Source organism: Papaver somniferum, chromosome 1 (genome assembly GCF_003573695.1).
Source record: "Papaver somniferum cultivar HN1 chromosome 1, ASM357369v1, whole genome shotgun sequence".
Taxonomy (NCBI): domain Eukaryota; kingdom Viridiplantae; phylum Streptophyta; class Magnoliopsida; order Ranunculales; family Papaveraceae; genus Papaver; species Papaver somniferum.
This window is the reverse complement of record NC_039358.1, coordinates 137,244,947-137,265,795: the sequence shown is the minus strand read 5'-3', so window position 1 is coordinate 137,265,795 and position 20,849 is coordinate 137,244,947. Positions and strand designations below refer to the sequence as shown.

At 38.0% G+C, this 20,849-nt stretch overlaps 2 protein-coding genes across 2 annotated transcripts; both read left to right on the top strand.

Moving 5' to 3' along the window:
- Window positions 1-3,409: 3,409 nt before the first annotated feature.
- On the top strand, window positions 3,410-8,407 carry LOC113302054 (NAD-dependent protein deacetylase SRT1-like). Its single transcript, XM_026550898.1, has 14 exons — window positions 3,410-3,737; window positions 4,269-4,298; window positions 4,409-4,501; window positions 4,813-4,932; window positions 5,150-5,250; window positions 5,382-5,490; window positions 5,704-5,783; window positions 5,907-5,985; window positions 6,078-6,131; window positions 6,344-6,446; window positions 6,610-6,692; window positions 7,069-7,136; window positions 7,506-7,605; window positions 7,767-8,407. Exons 1-14 carry the CDS (start codon window positions 3,639-3,641, stop codon window positions 8,061-8,063), a joined length of 1,416 nt encoding a protein of 471 aa, XP_026406683.1. The 5' UTR covers window positions 3,410-3,638; the 3' UTR covers window positions 8,064-8,407.
- A 358-nt stretch (window positions 8,408-8,765) lies between these two features.
- Window positions 8,766-14,652, top strand: LOC113302062 (disease resistance protein RPH8A-like). Its single transcript, XM_026550910.1, has 2 exons — window positions 8,766-9,649; window positions 14,605-14,652. Exon 1 carries the CDS (start codon window positions 8,978-8,980, stop codon window positions 9,599-9,601), a length of 624 nt encoding a protein of 207 aa, XP_026406695.1. The 5' UTR covers window positions 8,766-8,977; the 3' UTR covers window positions 9,602-9,649; window positions 14,605-14,652.
- Window positions 14,653-20,849: the final 6,197 nt, after the last annotated feature.

The window sequence follows — 20,849 nt, the reverse complement described above, 5'->3', positions numbered from 1 at the left end:
CTCCTTATATTTTTATTTAAACAACAAATAATTAATAGACTGATTCGATAATGTAATATTAAAAGAATAAAATCAACTCTAAAATACTTACAAAGTTCTTAAGACTTGTTGTTGGGTCTTTCGGTGGCATCTTCCTCTTACGAGTTGGTTGTTCAACAATCTCTTCCCTAATCACAGTAGGATGAGCAAAACCATCGTACCATGGCATGTAACCTTCATCAGCTTCATGACCTTCGGTCACCTCGTCCAAAAGGGTCAAATCGATTTTGTGGTCTCGTCTTTCGTCCTAACGAGAAATATCTGGTGGTGGAGCGTATTGGACGTCAATACTTTTTTTGGACATTCTGCAGCTCTCCCGTACCACTTTATAATATGGATCATCACCGAGATGAGGTACTTTTTAGACGTAACCCACTTGTTGCAAAAGTCGTTGTGGATCGTACATTGAAAATCCTTGGGGGTAAAACAAGGGACCGTAGTAGGATGCAACATCATTTCTCCTTACAATTATTTTTTCTTTTCTATCATCTCGATACGGATCAGATATTTCCTCAACCGCAGTCGTTTTTTCCAAGGCGACTCGCATGTTGATAAGGTGCTATGGCATATCCTTCTCCCGAGCACCAGTAAAACTGTATCGTTTTCCTATTGGCTTGTGACTCGCAAGTTTAGTGTTCACTTTGATGTGGGGGTTGGATTTCACCAGAGAAGGGAAGTGCTCATATATCCAAACCTATGCAAACACAAAGTTTAGTAAGAATCTTATCTTATAAGTATTTTGAAAATATAAATGATTTAGACAATTGAATTACCTGAAGGAGACATAGATTTCTGTTAACTTGCTTAGTGACTTCCCTTGAAGCTTTTGTCAACTCTGCATTCAAGAAGGCAACCACCGCATTACCTCAAGAATACATATGCATCTGAACAAAGGGATGCAATAGTTGAAGATACTTGATGTCGACCAAGCTTCCAGAACTGTCGGGGAAGATACAGTTGCCCAAGATGTATAACAAATAAGCTGACACAGTAGCATTGATTCGCACCAAGTCTACACGTCCTTCCTCATCATAGATTTTCTGGGTCCCATAGTATCTGTCTCTCAACATCTTCAGATTCCTGCTTATATAACCATCCTTTAACACAAACATAGACTCCGACTGCTTCTCATCCAAACCGAACAATATCTTGGTCATTTTGAAGATATTCTCCCAAGAAATTTCATATTCGTAGCCATCTTTGGTTGTTTTTCCCTCAACCTCGAGGCCTAGAATTTGATAAGCATCATCGGGAGTTACCGTCATTCCACTGAATGGTAATAACATTGTATCAGTCTCTCCGTAGAACCTCTTATAGAATGTAGATACAGTAACTTTGTCATACCGAACAACTGAACTCTTCACCGCAGACCACAACCCGGAATTCTTGACAATCGCTTTCACCTCGTCACATTCCCAATGAAGTGGCTATTTCTTCATCATAGTGTTTGAAGCTTGGCACATCGTGAGACGGATGGCATGCCTGTGATCCTCAGTACCAAAAATATTAAATTAAAAGAAATACAAACATTTGAAGGAAATTTAAGATAGATACACTTAAATAAAAACAAAGTTGGATTGGGATTATTTACGATAGTATTATGGATTTCACATGCCCATGAGTCTTTGTATCCAAAAAAACACATGTCCACCATCTTCTGGGGTCCCTAGTGGAGGCTAACCCGGTTTCACTTGCTTCTTCAAGTGACAGGAAGGTGTGTGGGAAGCAACTAGTTTAGTGACAACCCTCTTCGGTCTTTCGGTATCAGTTGCAGTTGCAGCTTGAGTTTGTTGGTCATTACCTGTTTCTTCTCCACCTTCTTCTTCTTCCTATTCTTTATCCTCTTCAACAATTTCACCTTGTTCATCATTATCTTTATGTCCATCATTGTTATCACCATCATCTTTATCTCCTCCAACAGGTGGCATGTCTTAATCATCATCATCATCGTTATCTCCTCCAGCAGCCAGAGTTCTTTCAACATCATTATTGCCTCTTCTACCATATGGAATTGATGGGTCTTCATCTGAATCTCTTGGTTCCGATGGTGGTTGAGAATCATTCCGTTCACGGATCTTGAGTGTTCCCGGCTCAATGAATGCCTCTCGATGTGTTGCAGTAAAGAGTTTGTCACCAATACGAGGAGGTTTTGAAGGAGGAGTAACAACTTTCTTCTTTCCTTGCTTGAACTTTTGCATCTTAAACAAGAACAACGACGAAGAAATCAAATAGTCGGCAGGGTCGATAACTATAATCTATGATGACTAAACAATAGCCGGCAGGGTCGTATTCAAATACCATACCGGCTTATAACAAAACAGAACACAGGAAATACAAATGATTTTCCACATAATTGGTCGGCGGGGTCTATAATCCATACAATGACGACTAATATATAGCCGATAGGGTGGTATTCAAATAGCATGCCGACTTTATAACTTTATGGACTCAGGAAATACAAACATTTTCAAAGCATTAGTCGGCATGGTATAAATTTCAAAACCAACGACTATTAAAAACATATTTAGTCGGCATGGTATTGAGGTTGAATATCGTGCCGACCCTGTAAACGGCATTTCCAGATATGAAAAGACGGCATGGTATTCAACCTAGGAAGACAACGACTACATCAAAACATGAAAAGTCGGCAAGGTCGTGAAACAAACACCTTGCCGGCGTCGCAACTGCACATTTACAAATTCGATTTTCCTGCCTTAATTTGACATGCAAACATAAAATTGAAGTACCAGAGTGAGTTTAACTAGGCCCTTACTTCCTCAATCGCACAATTTCTTCGGTTTTAGCGGCGTCAGTGATCTCTTTTTTTGGAACGGATTTTGTATTCCGTTTGTATTGAACTAAGTTTCCAATTCTAGGTTTATCTCGATTAGGTTTTCTATGTGTTTGTTTCATACGAGTAGCCTTCAACCGCTTCATGTTTGAAGATTAATCGACAATTGAATTTTCGAATCGACGATTAGAACGAATTAATCGACGAGTTTTTGATGGAGATGTGGTGGAGAAGCCGACATGGTAGAGGAGAAGAGGGAAGAGGAGAAGATGAAATGAAAATGAGTTGAAAAAACTATTAGGATAATAAGAATTATTATGAGAAAGGGTAGTTCTGTAACTTCACCCATTAGTACACCCCAATTAATGGACAACATAATCTACAGAGGTATTTTCTGTTCCTTACAAAAAAAGAAATTTTGAAAAAATTGTATGACAGGTCGTGAATGGGAAAATCATAATTACATTTTTACAATTTCTATTTGCCATCTGTCATTGTTGTTACGCAAAGGGTATTTCCGCCATTCTGAGAGAAGGAAAGAAAAGAAAATCCTTTCCTGTTATGTCGGGGGGAAGAGGAAGGATCGGCATTGTTTGCTTTTGAGACCTTCCCATAAATGTGACAGGAAATACTCTCAACAAAGTTAAAAGGAGAAAACAACTGTGAACAAGAAACAAACCCATCCATCATCACAATGCCTTCTTCTTCTCTTTTCTCTTCCTGTGAAATAAACCCTAGAAAACAGAGATTCATTGAGAGAAAAAAACGAACTTAGTGGGTATTCACTTGAACAAAAACAAATTTAAACATGTCTTTGGGTTATGCAGAAAAGCTCTCTTACAAAGAAGATACTGGAACTGTTGGAATGACTGAAAGTTTTGATTCACCACAAACTTTGCAAGAAAAAGTGGGTTTGTTTATTCATTTATTTATTTTCTTTATGTTTCTATTAATGGGTTTATTTTGCATTTTTAATCTAGTTCAAAATTTGTAGTAAATTTTGTGATGTTTTAAGCTGATAAGTGATAAGAAGAAGCCCTTTTAAGTACTAGGTATAGTATCTCAGTACTGTTTATCTGATCTCAATTTTTTTTTCTTTAATGGGTTTTTATTTGATTGAAACGGCAGAATGGAAAAGTACTACTTTTGTGAAAATTTTAGTATAACTTAGTTGTTCATGGCTTAATATATGATGTTTAAAATTTCGTTGTGTGGGTTGAGATCGGAGTGTTAAAGGAAAGAATAGAGATGATGTAGTGGAAGAAAAACATGGTTTTTTGAATGGGAACTAAACATGCAAAGCGTTTTGATATCTGAGATGATTTTGTTTTGATTCTGTGATCTTAGTATTTAACATGAAGTTTCCCAATGTAAAAACTTGCAAGACCTTTTGTACATATTTTCTAACTCCGGATTTGTGTGATGGTTCATTTTCCAGATTGAAGAGCTAGCTACGATTATAAAACATGTAAGTACATCAGAAATTTCAGTTGTTATCTTATGGTTTAGTGAAGTTAAGAGAATAGTATCTGGATTTGATACTTAAAAACATCAAACTGTCTTTGTATTTGCCTGCAGAGTAAGCATCTAGTTGCATTTACAGGCGCAGGAATATCAACGTCCTGTGGTATACCTGATTTTCGAGGGCCCAAGGGAGTTTGGACACTTCAGGTGATACATAAGCTTATGAAATAATTTTCCAATCTACGTATAAGTTTCTGCCTGTTAAGCCATGTATATATATAATATACATATATGATGTACTTCTGCCTTTGCATTAAGATTACACTATTTGTATTACATTGCTCACAAAGATAGAAAAGTTCTTACAACTTTTCCTTTGTTGGGTGATTCTCCTGCTATCAGAGGGACTTGGGGCATCGTTCACTATGATTTTTTTTATTGCACCTCCAAATTTGCTCTACAACCTGTGAATTTAAGTGTCTATAGATGTTTGATTGTTCATTCTTTTTGAATTGCAGCGTGATGGCAAAATTATCCCTGAAGCGTCCTTACCATTTGATCGGGCAACACCAAGTTTTACCCACATGGCTTTGGTTGAGCTCGAGAAAGCTGGAATTTTGAAGTTTCTTATTAGCCAGGTGTTGCCACAATGTCTTATCTATGTTATTTCTTCTTAGCAATTCCATAGAGTTATTGCGTATAAGGACCTGGTGGATTAATTGCACTTAAGACAATTAACCAGTAACATTTGTTATGTAGTTCCGGGCTTCCTTTCTCCACAGATGAATTTACCTGAATTTTGCATGTTCAGCTTCTCAAGTTTCTAATTTTTTTGGTAACACTTACTCTTGTCAGAATGTGGATAGCCTCCATCTCAGTTCCGGAATACCTAGGGACAAACTTTCTGAATTGCATGGGAATTCCTTTAGGGAGCTTTTCCCTTCTTGTGGAAGGGAGTAAGTGTTGATGTTTTACTGGAGCCTCTATCTTATTATTTTCAGAAGTGGCGTAATCCTGATCAGAAGTGTGTGTTTTATAGATGTACCTGTCTCGTATTCTAAAAATATAATTCTTTTAAATGATCAAGGTATGTGAGGGATTTTGAGGTGGAGACCATCGGAATAAAGGAGACGCCACGACGTTGTTCCAATGAAAACTGTAAAGCAAGACTCAAGGACACAGTACTTGATTGGGATGTAGGTCATTTTTTATTTTATTTTTTCTGATGAAAATTAAAATCTTCCCTACTTCCAGGTCTCACTGTCAGGCAATTTGTTTTTCCTGATGAGGTCTCTCAGAAGTTGTCAATGTTCTAGAAAGAATCAGATTTCGCTTATTATCAAATAAATCATATTTCAATTTGAAATTCTATTCTTTTCATAGTTGTGCTTGTGATTTTTGTCTTGTAGGATGCTTTACCTCCCAAGGAAGTGAATCTAGCGGATAAGCACTGCAGGATGGCTGATGTTGTTTTATGTTTAGGAACCAGGTAACTGCAGAATCTAAACATCATACGTAACTGCTTATATATATGAGATCTTGGTATTTGGCTTGTTTAACTGTGTGTAAGCATGCATAGGTGACGATAAGTTCTGGATTTTCATATATGCAGTTTGCAGGTAACTCCTGCATGCAATTTGCCTCTAAGATGTATTCGTGGTGGAGGAAAAGTTGTAATTGTGAATCTTCAGGTGCTTCCGATTACCATAGTTCGTATCCTCATTTAAAGATTGTTCTTTCTATTTTTCATGATCAAATACAATACTGACTGTAAATTTTGCAGGCCACTCCGAAGGACAAGAAAGCAGGTTTGGTCATTCATGGGCTTGTTGATAAGGTACATCCTCCCTAACATTTTGCATTAAATTTTCTAAAGATATATCATATCTATGCATGGATTTTGTATATTTTACTATTTTTATTGAATTATTTGGCGACCATCTCAAATTGACCCATTTTATAAACTTAGCATTTTTTTTTATTTTTTTTTAATAGTTATGCACACTTGCTCAAGGTATTCATCATTAACTTAATATCGAAAAAGTGCAGGTTTTAGCAGGTGTTATGCAGTTGCTGAATATGCGAATTCCTCCGTATGTGCGGATTGACTTTTTGCAGATTTGTTTTAAGCGACTGATCTCTAAAGATAATGGTAAGTACGTCCAGCTATGTACTTTTCTTATCTAATGCGTAGATGGATATGCACTCTGAGGTTTATACATATTTCCTGGATGTTAAATGTTGGTTCATATGTTCATGGCTGTCTCTACTTTATTGTGGGATCCTCTTAATTTACCATTTAATTTGCTTTGCAGATCAAAGATATGTGAGATGGGCTCTAAGTGTAGGTAGTGTGCATGGATCAAGAGCTCCATTACCTTTCGTGAGATCAGTTGAGGTAAGTCCCATTAAGCTGCTCTCAAGTTAGAGTCCTAGTTTTTAATGGCAATATGTTCTTTTGCAGTTCTTTCAGTATATCAACATTGTAAAAATGGCTTCTTGTCTATGATAGTATTTTTTCTTTTGGGAGTTCTCTTAAAAGGCTGACTGCTACTTGAAGTGCTATTTTTTTACACACAAATGTGAAAGAATTTGCCATTTATTTGTGGGTTAGCTTCGCAGCAAATGATTTTTTCTTTAGTTTAATTCTGATCCATGTCTTAATAGTAAGATCAAGTTACGAATTATCTATTTTTTTATGGTATCAGTTCTTATTTCCTTGTTAGCACCATGTATGTTGAACTGAAGCTAATCCTTCTACATCTGCGAACTAGGTTCTTTTTCCAGAAAGCACACTACTGAAGGGTGCCATTTTAACTAAGCCGCCATTTCACCTAACAAGGTACATACATCGTGCATAAGAAATTTATATACAATATCTATATGTGTACTAATATTGAATTTGATTTTGGCATCTCTATGTGTTTCACCATTTTGCATTCCCAAATGGTGGTTGAATTTGATCTGATGCTGAACAATTCTGATCCTAGTCTTCCTTGCCGCTTTTTTTTTTTGAACTTGATGCTTTAGCCATGTCAATTTTATGGTCACATTGAATAAAGTTCTTTTGCCCGTGTTCTAGAAGATCATTTGTACTTGATCCTTAGATTTGCTGGCTTTGTCCACTTCAAATTTGTGATATCTAGGTACGATACTGTTGCAGATGTATTCCTCGTATACATTTTTTCACCTTCTGATGCTCTTATAACAGGCAGATGTTGTCAAGACCGCTTCAGATGTTGGTGAAGCTGAACTTTGGTGACGGGTGTAGCTGTTCTTGCACTAGCATTGATTTCCCACTCAACTTCGAGGTAAGAAGATAGAGCTTATGTAGCTGTTATTTTTGTGTTTTTACTTGCTTGATAATTATTATGTGCTAGTTTATGGAGCGTGTTAATTGTCGTGGAACATACCTTGAAATCAGAATTTTGAGAGCAAAGTCCTTCCCAAGTATATAATGTGAAATTTGCAGGCTCCGAAGGGCAGCATCGACGATGACACAGATGGTGTGGTACAGAAGCTTAGAGATAGTGCACTTAATGATCCTAGTCGTGGGCAGTGTGAAATTGTTGAGAGAAAGAGCCTTTTGTCTTCAAAAAGCGAGATCACAACCTATGCCATTGTCACCAACGTTGTTAGACACAGGTGTAGTCCTGTTGTAAGCCCCTCCAAAGAGAATGGTTTCGTCCGCCAGACATATCAAAATATTGTGAAAAGGCTCAACGAGAGAACAGATGGAAATGAAGCATCTCCAAAGCGATTGAAGTGATTTTAACTAAAATATCTTCCCCTAACTTATTAGTGGTAGGAAGTTCTTTGTTAGGTCGTCTATTAAGCTAATCACAGAGAGGGTATTTTGTATTTTTGTACAGTGGTTACAGTCATTAACTTAAGGCCCAAGCGTATATGCAAGTGACCAAGTGAATTTTGTATGCTACTGCACTTGGTCTTCCCAACTGTGAATATAGTAAGAAGGGGAAGGCGGGGGAGGGATGCTCAGAAAGTTAATCATGTGTTGCCCTAACAACTTAATCATGTAATCTTTAAACATCTCCTGTAGTTGAAACTTGAATGGGCACATCTCAATGATATACTCCATCAATCTTTTGCGCCTCTGTTTCTTTTTTTGTTGTTCGTCAGTCTTTTGGTTCTATAACCTGTTAATCTTGTCAACAAAATCTGCGGCAGATGCAATTAGGCACCATTTAGTAGATGCTGACCGCTACACCATCAATGTGTAGCGGAAGCAAGTTATTCAAAAAACCCAATGGTGGCAATGGTCATGAAGAGCTTGTCATGTCTTTACCTGCTGAAAAGGGTCACTATGTTTTCCCTTGATATTAAACTGTCATTAAGCGTGAGCTAACACTTTTAACCGTCACTTACTACGACTACTCATGTCCGCAGGACAGTCTGAAAGCATATGCTGAAATGTGCAGCACAGTGGTGGGTCAACGCCTGGCGTAATGAAATTTCATTGGAGCTTTCCTGCTAAAAACAAACACAAAGACGGACTCGTTCAAGGTTTCAGAAGTCAAAATTAAAACACGAATGCACTAGGAAGTGAATTATGAGGATTCAGAAGTCAAACAAATCGACTAGCTCATTTGAATCATGTCTAGTCTATGCAACTCCATCTCTATGAACTAAAAAGAGTCTTATTTCCTCTAAAAAGATCAAAACATGGCAGATGGTGCTGTAAATTTCTTGCTTGATAAACTAACCACTCTAATATTTCAAAAAGCATCAGTTTTAGGAGATGTGAAAGATGAAGTAGAAGATATTAAGGAAGAGTTTGAGAGTATGAGAGCTTTTTTGAAAGATGCAGACAGAAGAAAAGAGACTAATGACGGAGTTGGCAGTTGGGTGAGACAAGTAAGTGAGGTAGCTCATGATGTCGAGGATATTATTGATGAATTCATGCATCATGAGGATAAATGGCGAAGACGAGGTACTGGGATCAATGGAATTATACACCATACAGTTAACCTTCTTAAGATTGTAATCACTCGTCATCGAATTGCTTCGAAGTTACAGAACATCAAGACTAAGGTTCATGAGATAGCGGAGAGAAGCAAGCGGTATGGTTTTGATAAGATAGACGACAGAAAAATCCCAAATGAGGTCAATGGACGGCGAAGTCCGGGTGAAACGGCTCTGTTTGTCAAGGAAGATGAGATTGTGGGTATGGATGAAAACAGAAAGAAGCTGCTCTTGTGGTTGTCAGAGGAGGAACCACGGCGAACAATCATCTCAATTGTTGGAATGGGTGGTCTTGGAAAGACAACTCTTGCTACTGAAGTCTAAAGAAAATTGGGTAATACAGGTTTTGGTTTCTCACACAACAGTGTAAAGGTTGATGATTTTATTATGTATATATACTGATTGTTGTTACATAACAAGAGTAAAGATCCTAATACTATAAATATATCAAAGGGATTAAATATAATTACAACGTATTCTTAATCACATATAATCTTCTCTGCATGCATTGATCTTCTTTCCATATTCTTCTTTGCATGACATCAATCACGTATTATCTTGCATGTACTAATCTTCTTTCTATGTTTAGATTGCATGTACTAATCTTCTTTCCATGTTTAGATCATTGAGTAATGGTAGTGATTGATATTATCTTTCTTTCTGTAAATATGTATACGTGAACAAATTTATCAAGGGACTGATAAATCTAATACCCCCCCTCAAGTTGGAGCGGGAGAGCCTGAATGGACGCCCAACTTGCCAACCAGCCGCCCAAATTGTTGTGCTCCTAGTGGCTTGGTGAAAACGTCAGCGAGTTGATCAGAAGATGGGAGATATTTTGGCAAAATCAACCCGTTCAGTAACTTCTCACGAACAAAGTAACAATCAATTTCTATGTGTTTCGTACGTTCGTGGAAAACAGGATTTTGGGCAATGTGAATTGCAGCTTGATTATCACAGGAGATGGTGATAGGTAAAGGACAAGGAATATGCAAGTCCTTGAAAAGATAACGTAACCATTGAAGTTCAGCCGTAAGATTAGCCATGGCACGATATTCAGCTTCAGCGGAAGAGCGAGCAACAGTGGGTTGTTTCTTTGATTTCCATGAAATAGGACTAGAACCTATGGAAACAAAATAGCCTGTAGTAGATCGTCTAGTAATTGGACATCCTGCCCAATCCGAATCAGTGTATCCATGTAATGAGAGTACACTGGAAGAAGAGAGAAACATACCATGTCCAATTGTACCTTTGAGATAACGAAGGACACGGTGAGCAGCATCAAGATGAGTTGTACGTGGATGCTGCATAAATTGACTTAAGTAATTGACCGCGTATGTAATATCAGGACGAGTGACAGTGAGATATAAAAGGCGACCAATTAGACGACGAAAAGAGCTTGGATCAGTTAAAGCTTTTCCATCTGTAGGGAGCAATTTAATATGCGTGTCCATGGAAAAAGATGAAACACGAGCTCCAGTGAGACCTGAGTCTTTTAGAATATCTAGGACATATTTTCTTTGACAGAGAAAAATACCTTTAGGAGATCGAGAGACTTCAATTCCTAAGAAATATTGTAAGCGACCTAGATCCTTAATGGAAAAATGAGAGGCAAGACGTGATTTAAGAGAACAAATGAAGTTATCATCTGTGCCAGTGATGATGATATCGTCAACATAGACAAGAACGAAAATAGAGGTAGAACCCCGATGATATGTGAAGAGATAATTATCACATAGAGATTTTGTAAAGCCTCCAGCTAACAAAATCGAAGAAATTTTGGCAAACCATTGCCTAGAGGCTTGTTTAAGGCCATAGAGAGATTTATTAAGGCGAAAAACTTTAGACTCACCTTTGCGAGCTAAACCAGGAGGTATTTTCATGTAAATTTCTTCATCCAAATCGCCTTGAAGAAATGCATTGTTGACATCCAACTGATGGAGAGACCAACCTTTGATTGCTGCAATTGACAATAAAACACGAACAATGACAAGCTTAGCGACAGGTGAAAAAGTATCATAATAATCAATACCTTCTTGTTGAGTGTAACCCTTTGCAACAAGTAGAGCCTTGTAACGTTCAATGGTGCCATCAGAATTAAACTTGATTTTGAAGACCCACTTGCATCTAATTTCCGTCTTACCAGGTGGTAAATCAACCTCAACCCAAGTATTATTTGCTTGTAAAGCAAGGATTTCTTTGGCCATAGCTACGCGTCATTTAGAACATTGAATGGCTTGGGAAAAGAATTTTGGTTCAGCTGTGAGGACAACAATAGCCAAAAAAGCTTTATGAGTTGGATTGAAAGTATCAAATGATAGATAATCAGTCATGGGGTGGACTGATGTAGAGGGACAGCTTGTTGCATCACAATGATAGTCCTTCAAGTATCCAGGCGGATTCCTGGAACGAATTGGCCTAGGATTCACAACTGGTGTTGGCAGCACAGAAGAGTTTGAAGTCTCAGAAGGATGAGACGAGATTACAGTACGTGAAGAATCAATACGTAATGATGATGGTGCATGAGATACCACAACTGGTGTGACGGAAGTGTCTGTTGAACTTTGTTTAGAAAACTCGTCAGAGTTAGGAAAAACACGTGGAGCTGATGATGTAGTGGAGGGGTCCAGAGTGGAAGAACCACTTGGAGATCCTGACTCCTTGGGTCCGTAGAGATTGGATGAGGTGGAATCCCAGAATGAGAGAAATCCTGAGTTTCAGGATTGGTAGGTCTGGGAACTGACAGACGTGAACTGTCAGGGGAGAATACAGGCGAAGATGGAGATGAAAAAATTGGATCGAAATCAATGTACTCAGATTGTTGAACAGGTACAGAAAAGGTGGGATTGAGTTTGTTCACAACATCATGAAAAGGAAAAGTATTCTCATGAAATACAACGTCTCTGGACGTGTATATGGATTTTGATTCTAGATCATAAATAGAGTATCCCTTTTGACCATAAGGATAACCAATGAAGATGCCAGGCTTGGCACGTTGATCGAATTTGTGAGAAATTCGAGTGTTTCTTGCAAAACAAAGACAGCCAATTACACGCAAGGATGAATAATCTGGCTGTTTATGCAGGAGCATTTCATGTGGAGTCTTATGAGACAACACAGGAGTTGGTAACTTGTTGATAATATAAGTAGCAACAAGTACACATTCACCCCAAAAACGAAGTGGAAGATTAGCCTGAAAACGCAATGCTCTAGCTACATTGAGCAAATGGCGGTGTTTCCTTTCAACAATGCCATTTTGTTGCGGAGTATACACACAATTAGTTTGATGTAAGATTCCTTGTTGGTGAAACCATGATTGTAGTTCATTGGATTTGAACTCGGATCCATTATCAGACCGGAAAGTCTGGAGTTGAGGGATAATCAACGAATTGATACCAGATGAAATGGTAGAGATCTTTCGACCAAACTGTTTGACAACAAAGTTGAAAAAATAATGAATATATTTTAAAGTTTCTGACTTGGATTTCATCAAAAATACCCAAGTGCAGCGCGAATAATCATCCACAATTGTCAAAAAATATTTAGCACCAGTCAGAGAGGGAGTTGAGAACGGTCCCCATATGTCAGCATGAATCAATTGGAATGGATGTTTAGACAAAGAAATACTTTTATTAAACTTGAGACGAGTCTGTTTAGCCCGAGGGCACACATCGCAACCATGACTACATGAAGAACTAATGAAAGGGAAATTACGAGATAAAAACTTAAAGCAATCCACACTCGGATGTCCTAGACGACAATGCCATGTATCAACAGGCTTATTTGCAGCTAATGATAAAGAAAATGGTTGAAAACAAAAGTGATATAGGCGTGCCACATGCTTACTCCATCCAATCACTTTGTTGGTTTGACGATCCTGAAACACACAAGATTCGTGTGAGAACTGAACATAGTAATTAGATGTGCTGGTTAGTTTGCTAACGGAGATTAAGTTGAACTTAAAACTCGGAATATGAAAAAAATTTAGCAATTGAAGATGAGGAGATAAATTCACAGTGCCGATGTGTGTCACGGATGTATGTGTACCATCTGGTAGCTGAACAGTGAGTGGTTTATTAACCACAAGATGAGAAGAAAAAAGAGACAAGGAAGAACAAATATGATGGGTTGTCCCACTGTCAATAATCCAAATATCATTAGAACAGGAAAGAGACATACCATCAAAATGAGCATATGGTGCTACATCAGTGCGATCATTATCATCTTCAAGTAGAGATAACAGGCGTGCATACTCGGCAGCGCTTATAGCTGGTGCAACAGCCGGGGTTTGAGTGATAGCAGCGACCACAGAAGGTTCTGAATCCCCTGTCTTGGGAAAGTCTTTTGGGTACCCGTTAAGCTTCCAACAGGTCTGCTTAGTGTGACCGTGTTTGTTACAGTGGTCACAGAAGGGCCGCTGTCGTTTGTTGTTTCCAGGATTTTGAAAAGGCCTTGACTGACGAGGATCGAAGATGCGAGAGACATTCAGGGCAGCAGAGTCCACAGAAGAAATGAAAGAAGAATTGAGTCCTTGCTGTTCTTCTTCCTGCCTGACATGGTTATATATCTTCGCAGGTGTTGGCATGGGTTCCATAAGAAGTATTTGACTACGCAGGGCTGAAAACCTATCATGTAAACCCTGCAAAAACTCCATGGAGCGATCCTGACTGTGATGACTCATATAGTTCTTACCTGCTCCGAATATACAAGGTTCAATGGGTCGAAAAGCATCTAATTGATCCCAGAGTGATTTGAGCCGGGTATAATACATAACAACACTCAGATTCTCTTGTTTCAACAAAGCAATAGATTGTTTGATAGCATATAACTTTGACACATTATGATGAGAAAAACGAGATTTGATTTCTAACCATTGTTCATATGCCGAGGGGAAGTTCTGAGTACTTGAACGGATTTCTGGATCCACGGAATTAGAGATCCAACTACCTACTAAGTCATCACATCTCGTCCAGTGAGCGAGATCTGATGCATTAGTTGGCTTTTTTACCGTTCCATCAATGTATCCTAGTTTGCCTTTTGCACTTAGTGCCTTTATTATACCTCGACTCCAGGTGCAGTGGTTTTCACTTGTGAGCAAGGGAGAATAAATGACTGATGTGGGATTATCAGAAGGATGCACATAATAGGGACTGGTAGGAGATAAACCAATATCCTTCTCTGGAATGACAGTCGAAGGGGAAGATTGATCGCCTCCGTTAGTCATGATGATGATGTTGTAGGGGAAAAAAAATAATTAACCAAGCTCTAGATTACCATAAAGAAAATTGGGTAACACAGGTTTTGGTTTCTCACACAACAGTGTGAAGGTTGATGATTTTATTATGTATATATACTGATTGTTGTTACATAACAAGAGTAAAGATCCTAATACTATAAATATATCAAAGGAATTAAATATAATTACAACGTATTCTTAATCACATATAATCTTCTCTGCATGCATTGATCTTCTTTCCATATTCTTCTTTGCATGACATCAATCACGTATTATCTTGCATGTACTAATCTTCCTTCTATGTTTAGATTGCATGTACTAATCTTCTTTCCATGTTTAGATCATTGAGTAATGGTAGTGATTGATATTATCTTTCTTTTTGTAAATATGTATACTTGAACAAATTTATCAAGGGACTGATAAATCTTATAAATTCTACAATGACGCAATGGTGAAGCAAACATTTGATTGTTGGGCATGGATTTATGTTTCTCCAAATTTTAGAACCGATGACTTGTTTCTAAGCTTGATTAAAAAAGAGTTCATGGACAGAGAGCAAGTTGCAGTTACGAGGAATTTAGGCTCAATGAACCATAAACAGCTTGGCGATGCTCTCTTTAGCTACTTGATGAGTGCCAAATATTGTATATATTTATCCCTTTTTGTTGGCATTTAACTCATCTTTTGCGCATTAATTCTACATTTTATCCCATATTCTGTATTTTCATTGTTTTCAAGAATAAATATTTTTATTAATTAATTTTGCATTTTTAGGTAATAAATAAAGTTCGGATGAGACGTGGAGCGAAAAGAGCAGAAAAGTAGTGAAAAGCCGGGAGAAATTACGCAAGGAAACCGCAAAGAAGCGCCTCCGTTCTCAGCCATCAGATCAGTTCTCAGGAGCATCCGACGGTCACTCCTTCATAGAGCATCAAAATCTGATGTTTCTGCCGAGCACCACAGTGCTGAAATTCCAATCCTTCAGATTAGATGGTAGTTGAATCCAACGGTCGCTCCTATGCCTGTGCATCAACTCCCGATGATTCCGCCTAACACTACAACACCTAACTCAATCTAGCACCGTTGACTTCGTTGTGTTACACATCCAACGGTCGCTACAAACTGCTTCTCTCTTAGCCGTCCGATCTACCTACCATCTCCATATCCAGCAGCTCAGCTCGCCAAACATCGAACCAGATGATCCCGCTTCACACCCTAGCACCAAACCCTATACTACCACCCAAACACTCCCTCCTTCCCAAAACATCGAACTCATCTTCTCCACCCGACCATTTCCAGAACCACCATCGCCTGCAACTCCACTGCCACCACCAGACCTCGAGCTCCACCACCACCACAACCAGCCGACCAAGAGACCTATCGAACCCCCTAGTCTATCTCTCTCCCTCGTAGCGTCTTCTCACATAGGTGCTAAGATTAAGAGAGGCAGGCTTAGGGTTTCGCTCCAAGATAGGGTTGCAGTGCAAAGAAGACGAAGAATAGGGGATTTCGAGCAGCGTAAAGCCAGTACAAAGCATGGGTCGAGCCAATTTTGGGAGAATGTAAGCAAATTTTAGGTAATTTAAAATTGCCCTAATTTTCTGATTTGGGGAAAATGTGTGTGAACCCTAATTTGCTAATTTGGGTATAAATAGAACTGTGTATGAGATGTTAAAACGTGTGCTTGGACTAGCCAAGTTTCCACCCAATTTGGGTTAGGTTAATTTAATTCCAATTTTAATTTTAACCATTTGCATATTTTTTCCTTGTTCACTGTTAGTGTTAATGCCTGGATTAGCCAGTGTATCCAGAACCAAGTTCTGTTAATGAAAATTTGTTCATGTTGTGTTCCTGTTGTGTTTATGTCAGTGCAATACCTTGTTGTGTTATGTGTATGATGTTTGTTCCTGTGATGTTGTGCATCTATCTATTCTATCATGTTCCTGCCTATCATGCTCTAAGTCAATTGCTAAGATTAGATGAAATCATATAAACCATAAGGAAGTTTCCTAATCAACACATGTCAAACATCCTGCTTTCACAGTGCATATCATGTATGCATTGTAGTTAGAATTCCCTTGTGTATCATGTACAGCTCATGCTTAAAATGCTATTATGAACCCTCTGACTAGTTGTGCTCTAAACAGACAATTAGTACTTAGGTAATTACCTTAGCTGTGATTAGAATGTTCCTTAGGCTGGTAGTGGATTCAAAATCTTAGTGATCATCCTCTTGTTCTCACTGTTTTCATATTCACTTCACTTATTTTCTTTCTTCATTTACTGTTATCTTCATATCTCTGCCCTTGGCCTTAGGCCTTGGTTCAGTCTTGTTGTGTTTTACTTTTGTTCAATGATCTGTTGATGTTTGTCATTCCTTTACTTTGTTCCATTGTTTTTGGCCTTGTATTGCTTTTGTTGCTGTTTTCTTGCCATTTCTGGTACATCCTGCTGTTGCTGCTGCACTGCTGTGCATCTCTTCTTCTGCTGCCCTGCAGCACTGCTGCTGCTTCTCCTGTGCAGAGCTGCTGTTGTTTCCACTTTGCTGTGCAGCTCTTGCTTCTCCTGAGCTGCTCTTCTGTTGTGCAGTTGCTACTACTGCTACCACTTCCATTGCAGCTGTTGTTGCTGTTGCCCCCCTTGCAGTTGCCCTTCTGTTGCTGCTGCAGCTGCCTCCCTGCAGCTCCACTGCTGCCTCCTCCCTAAAGGCTTAGCCACAGTTCACTAAGGCCCATTCCATAGTTAAGACCAAAGGCCTAGTTCAAATAGCCAAGCCCAATTCAGTCAACCTGTGGGCTTAACCAAAGCCCAGTTGTTTCAAGCCAAAGCCCAAACTCATTAAGCCCAATCCATTCAAAGGGCATTCAAACCCAATAGTACATTAAGCCCAACACTTCCAAAGGGCTTCTAAGCCCAAAGCAAAACTAGGAACCCAATTTAGCTAAAACACTTCCGAAACACACCCGATCTCTGTGGATCGACCCGTACTTGCACGAGCTACAACTGACGACCGTGCACTTGCGGTATTACTGTAGGCCCGCGTTTCATTACGCTCAATTTTATACATCTCCTGGCCCAACAAGTTTTTGGCGCCGCTGCCGGGGATTGGTGTTGTGTTTTATCTGTGTTTTTCTTTGCTATTTTTGCATTTCACTGCATAGCATTTGCATCTGCATCTGCTTCACTTCATTTGCTGTTGGACCTGCTGTTCTGAACCTGTTTTTCCTCTGCTGGGACGCCACCAAGGAAAAGAACCAAAACCCAACTGGGTTTTTGCAACAATATCAGAGCAGCTGGGCTGTGCTAAAAAGGTAAGCCTAAACCCATTCAATTGAGAGAACCCAACCTGTGGGCTTCCAATTTTTTTAATTGTGGGCTTGTAATAATTAACCCAATTTTTTTGGGCTTTTTATTTTTCTATTTTGGGTTTGTAATAATTTATTTGTGGGCTTGTTGTTTAATTTGTGGGCTTGTATTTATTTTGTGTGGGCTTGTTTAAATTTTCCATTGGACTTGTATTTTGGACTCTGGGTTTAAACCCAGCTGAGCTGATAACCGATTGTGGGCCGCAGCCTTCCTTCCATTTCCTTAGAGGCTTGCACAGTGGGCTTGCTCCCATTCAAAAACCAAATTTTACTTTTACTTTAAAAAAAAAAAAAAAAAAAAAAAAAAAAAAAAAAAAAAAAAAAAAATTCTTTTGCTCCCAATTTTAAACCAAATTTCTTTTATATCCCACCAAACCAAATTTTTTCCCAAAAATCCAAACCCATCAAAACCAAATTTTTGAAAACCCTTTAAAAACCAAATAGTGGGCTTTGTGTCATTTCAAAATGGACCAACCTCATGCTCTCCATGATACATGTATCATCCAATAAAATTCCATTATCATGTATTGTCTTACCTCAAACCAATAACCCTTTTAAAATAAATGCAAGCATGATACAAATACTTCCTATATTTCGAGGGTTCGATTCTGAGAACCCCTATACTCATGTGAGAGGAGTTTGAACAAATTTGTCGGACTATGCAACCTGATCATTTGTCCGAAGACTCTCTGAAATTGCGTTGTTTACATTTTCTTTAAAGGAAAGGGCCAAAACATGGTTTTACGGTTTGAGACCACATCAATCACCACTTGGGAACAACTCACTAATCAATTTTTCCAAAAATTTTTTCCACACCATAGGACCATCGCTATTCGAAAGTATCAATTGTTTTGTCCAATGGATGAGGAAACTGTTTTTCACTATTTCGAACGTTTAAATGATTTGTTGAGGAATGTCCGCACCATGGAATTGAGAAGTGGAGACTTGTCGTCATCCTATATGAGGGACTAGACTTTAAATCTCGAACCATGGTTGAGTCTATGTGTAATGGTGAGTTTATTGATAAATCTGTGGATGATGCATGGAATTTTTTAGCCGAGATTGCAGAAAAAACCCATCAATGGGAATCCGTTAGGGAAACAGGAACAACACCACATGATATGAGTCACCCTCATGAATTAGAGTTTTATTCTTGTAATAGCTCCGACCTTAGGTTTGAAAATTATCCTAGATTGCAAAATACCTATCATGATGATGATGATTATGATGTTATGTTAGAAGAACATGTCTATACTAAAAATGTTATGGAACCTTTGGGTTCAAATACATTAGGCTTCTCTGCCCCGACCTTAATGCATGATATTTCTTCTAGTATTCCATGTGATGTTTCCCCTGATGTGCCGATACACGAGAATAAATCTGTTGATGATTCTGAGTGTGAACTTGCTAAACTGATTGATGATTGTGAGCATGATGTGACATGTGTAGATGAGTTAGGAGATTTTGATTTGATTGATAATGATGTGCCTATCGTCCTACCTAAGTCACAATCTGATGGCCTTCCACCCAACCTAGATTTGGTTTGTACCCATATTGTCAAACCAATTTTTCTGAAAATTCCTAATCTAGGATTGGAACTGTGTGCTTCCCAAGTCCTCTTGGACTATTTTGCTTCAAAATATAACACTTTTAAAGAGCCACAGTTGGAAATTGCATGTTTGCCCATCCCGAAAACAGTCCATTATGAGTTAGACCTTTTGAATCCTGAACCCCTAAAATTGTTAGATTTTGTGCTTAAAAGTAAACCTGTTGAACAATTTAGGTTTAGAGGTAATTCATTCGGTTTTTCACTCTCATTCCCATTTAAGTCCAATTTTAGTGTTTTGAATCTTCCTTTGTCTCTACACTTTGTCTTGTGGGTTGATCCTCAACTCTTTAGATTGTTAGTGTATGGTGAATTTTTTGTATATAATCCAGTAGATAAAATTTTAAAAACCCTTTTGTTCCTTTTGTATATATTTTGCTAATCCAATATGATCTCGGCTGAAATATGTTGGATTTTTGCCTTGAATAACGGAGTTTTAATTCTGCTTTCGCCGAAATCGGGTATTCTCTCTCCTTTTACTCTACTCAGCATGTCCCTTTCCATATGTTGCATTTTAATTCTTTCCATATTTTGAAACATTGAGGACAATGTTTAGTTTAGGTTTGGGGGTATAGAGTAGATACCACGATAATATGCTATAATTAAAAACGAACTCCTTCTTCTTTTTGAAAAAATTGAAAAATTCCAAAAAAATTAAAAAATCAAAATTCAAAAAAAATTAAAAAATGAAAAATCATAAAAATGGAGCTCATTTACCTTGAAATGTTGACTCTTGTGCAAATATGTATAATTATTAGGAGTCTTAGTCTAGATATTAGGCACCCTGATTCTAGCACAATTCACATAGTGATAAGAAATTTGCACGCGCACGATCTACCAATACATGTATGGCCTCGATCTTCAAGGTGTTGGATAGGAAGTTACGATTGCCAATCACTTTAGAATACTGAACGAAACTTGACTAGCTTGTTCTTTGGTTGGTTGGTTGATAGAAGGTGGAGGTTACATTAAGAAAGACAACCATCGAATTTAACTGGGTGCATCAAAAAGGGCTACCTCTTGCAAAGTGTCATGTAATCTTTTGTTTCTTTTGTTATGTATCAAAAGTGTTTCCTTCGGAAAAAAAAAAAAAAAAAAAAAAAAAAAAAAAAAAAAAAAAACGATGTATATATTCAGAAAAATATCAAAAAAAAAAAAAAAAAAAAAAAAAAAAAAAAAAAAAAATAAAAAAAAATCAAGTATTTATCAATTCCATCATCTCTTGTTCCAAAATAAAAAGAGAATAGTCAATGTAAATAAGAGTCATGTAAATAGTCATCTTTTGTTGTTTCATTGTAATAAGCAAGGAAGGGTGTATGCCATTGATGTACAACGCGAGTAATTGTGAAATACCTCCAACTCATT

Coding starts and splice junctions, on each gene's coding strand:
- LOC113302054 (XM_026550898.1), top strand. CDS start 3,639: ATGTCTTTGGGTTATGCAGAAAAGCTCTCTTACAAAGAAGATACTGGA. Junction 3,738..4,268: donor CACAAACTTTGCAAGAAAAA/GTGGGTTTGTTT, acceptor TTCATTTTCCAG/ATTGAAGAGCTAGCTACGAT. Junction 4,299..4,408: donor TAGCTACGATTATAAAACAT/GTAAGTACATCA, acceptor ATTTGCCTGCAG/AGTAAGCATCTAGTTGCATT.
- LOC113302062 (XM_026550910.1), top strand. CDS start 8,978: ATGGCAGATGGTGCTGTAAATTTCTTGCTTGATAAACTAACCACTCTA.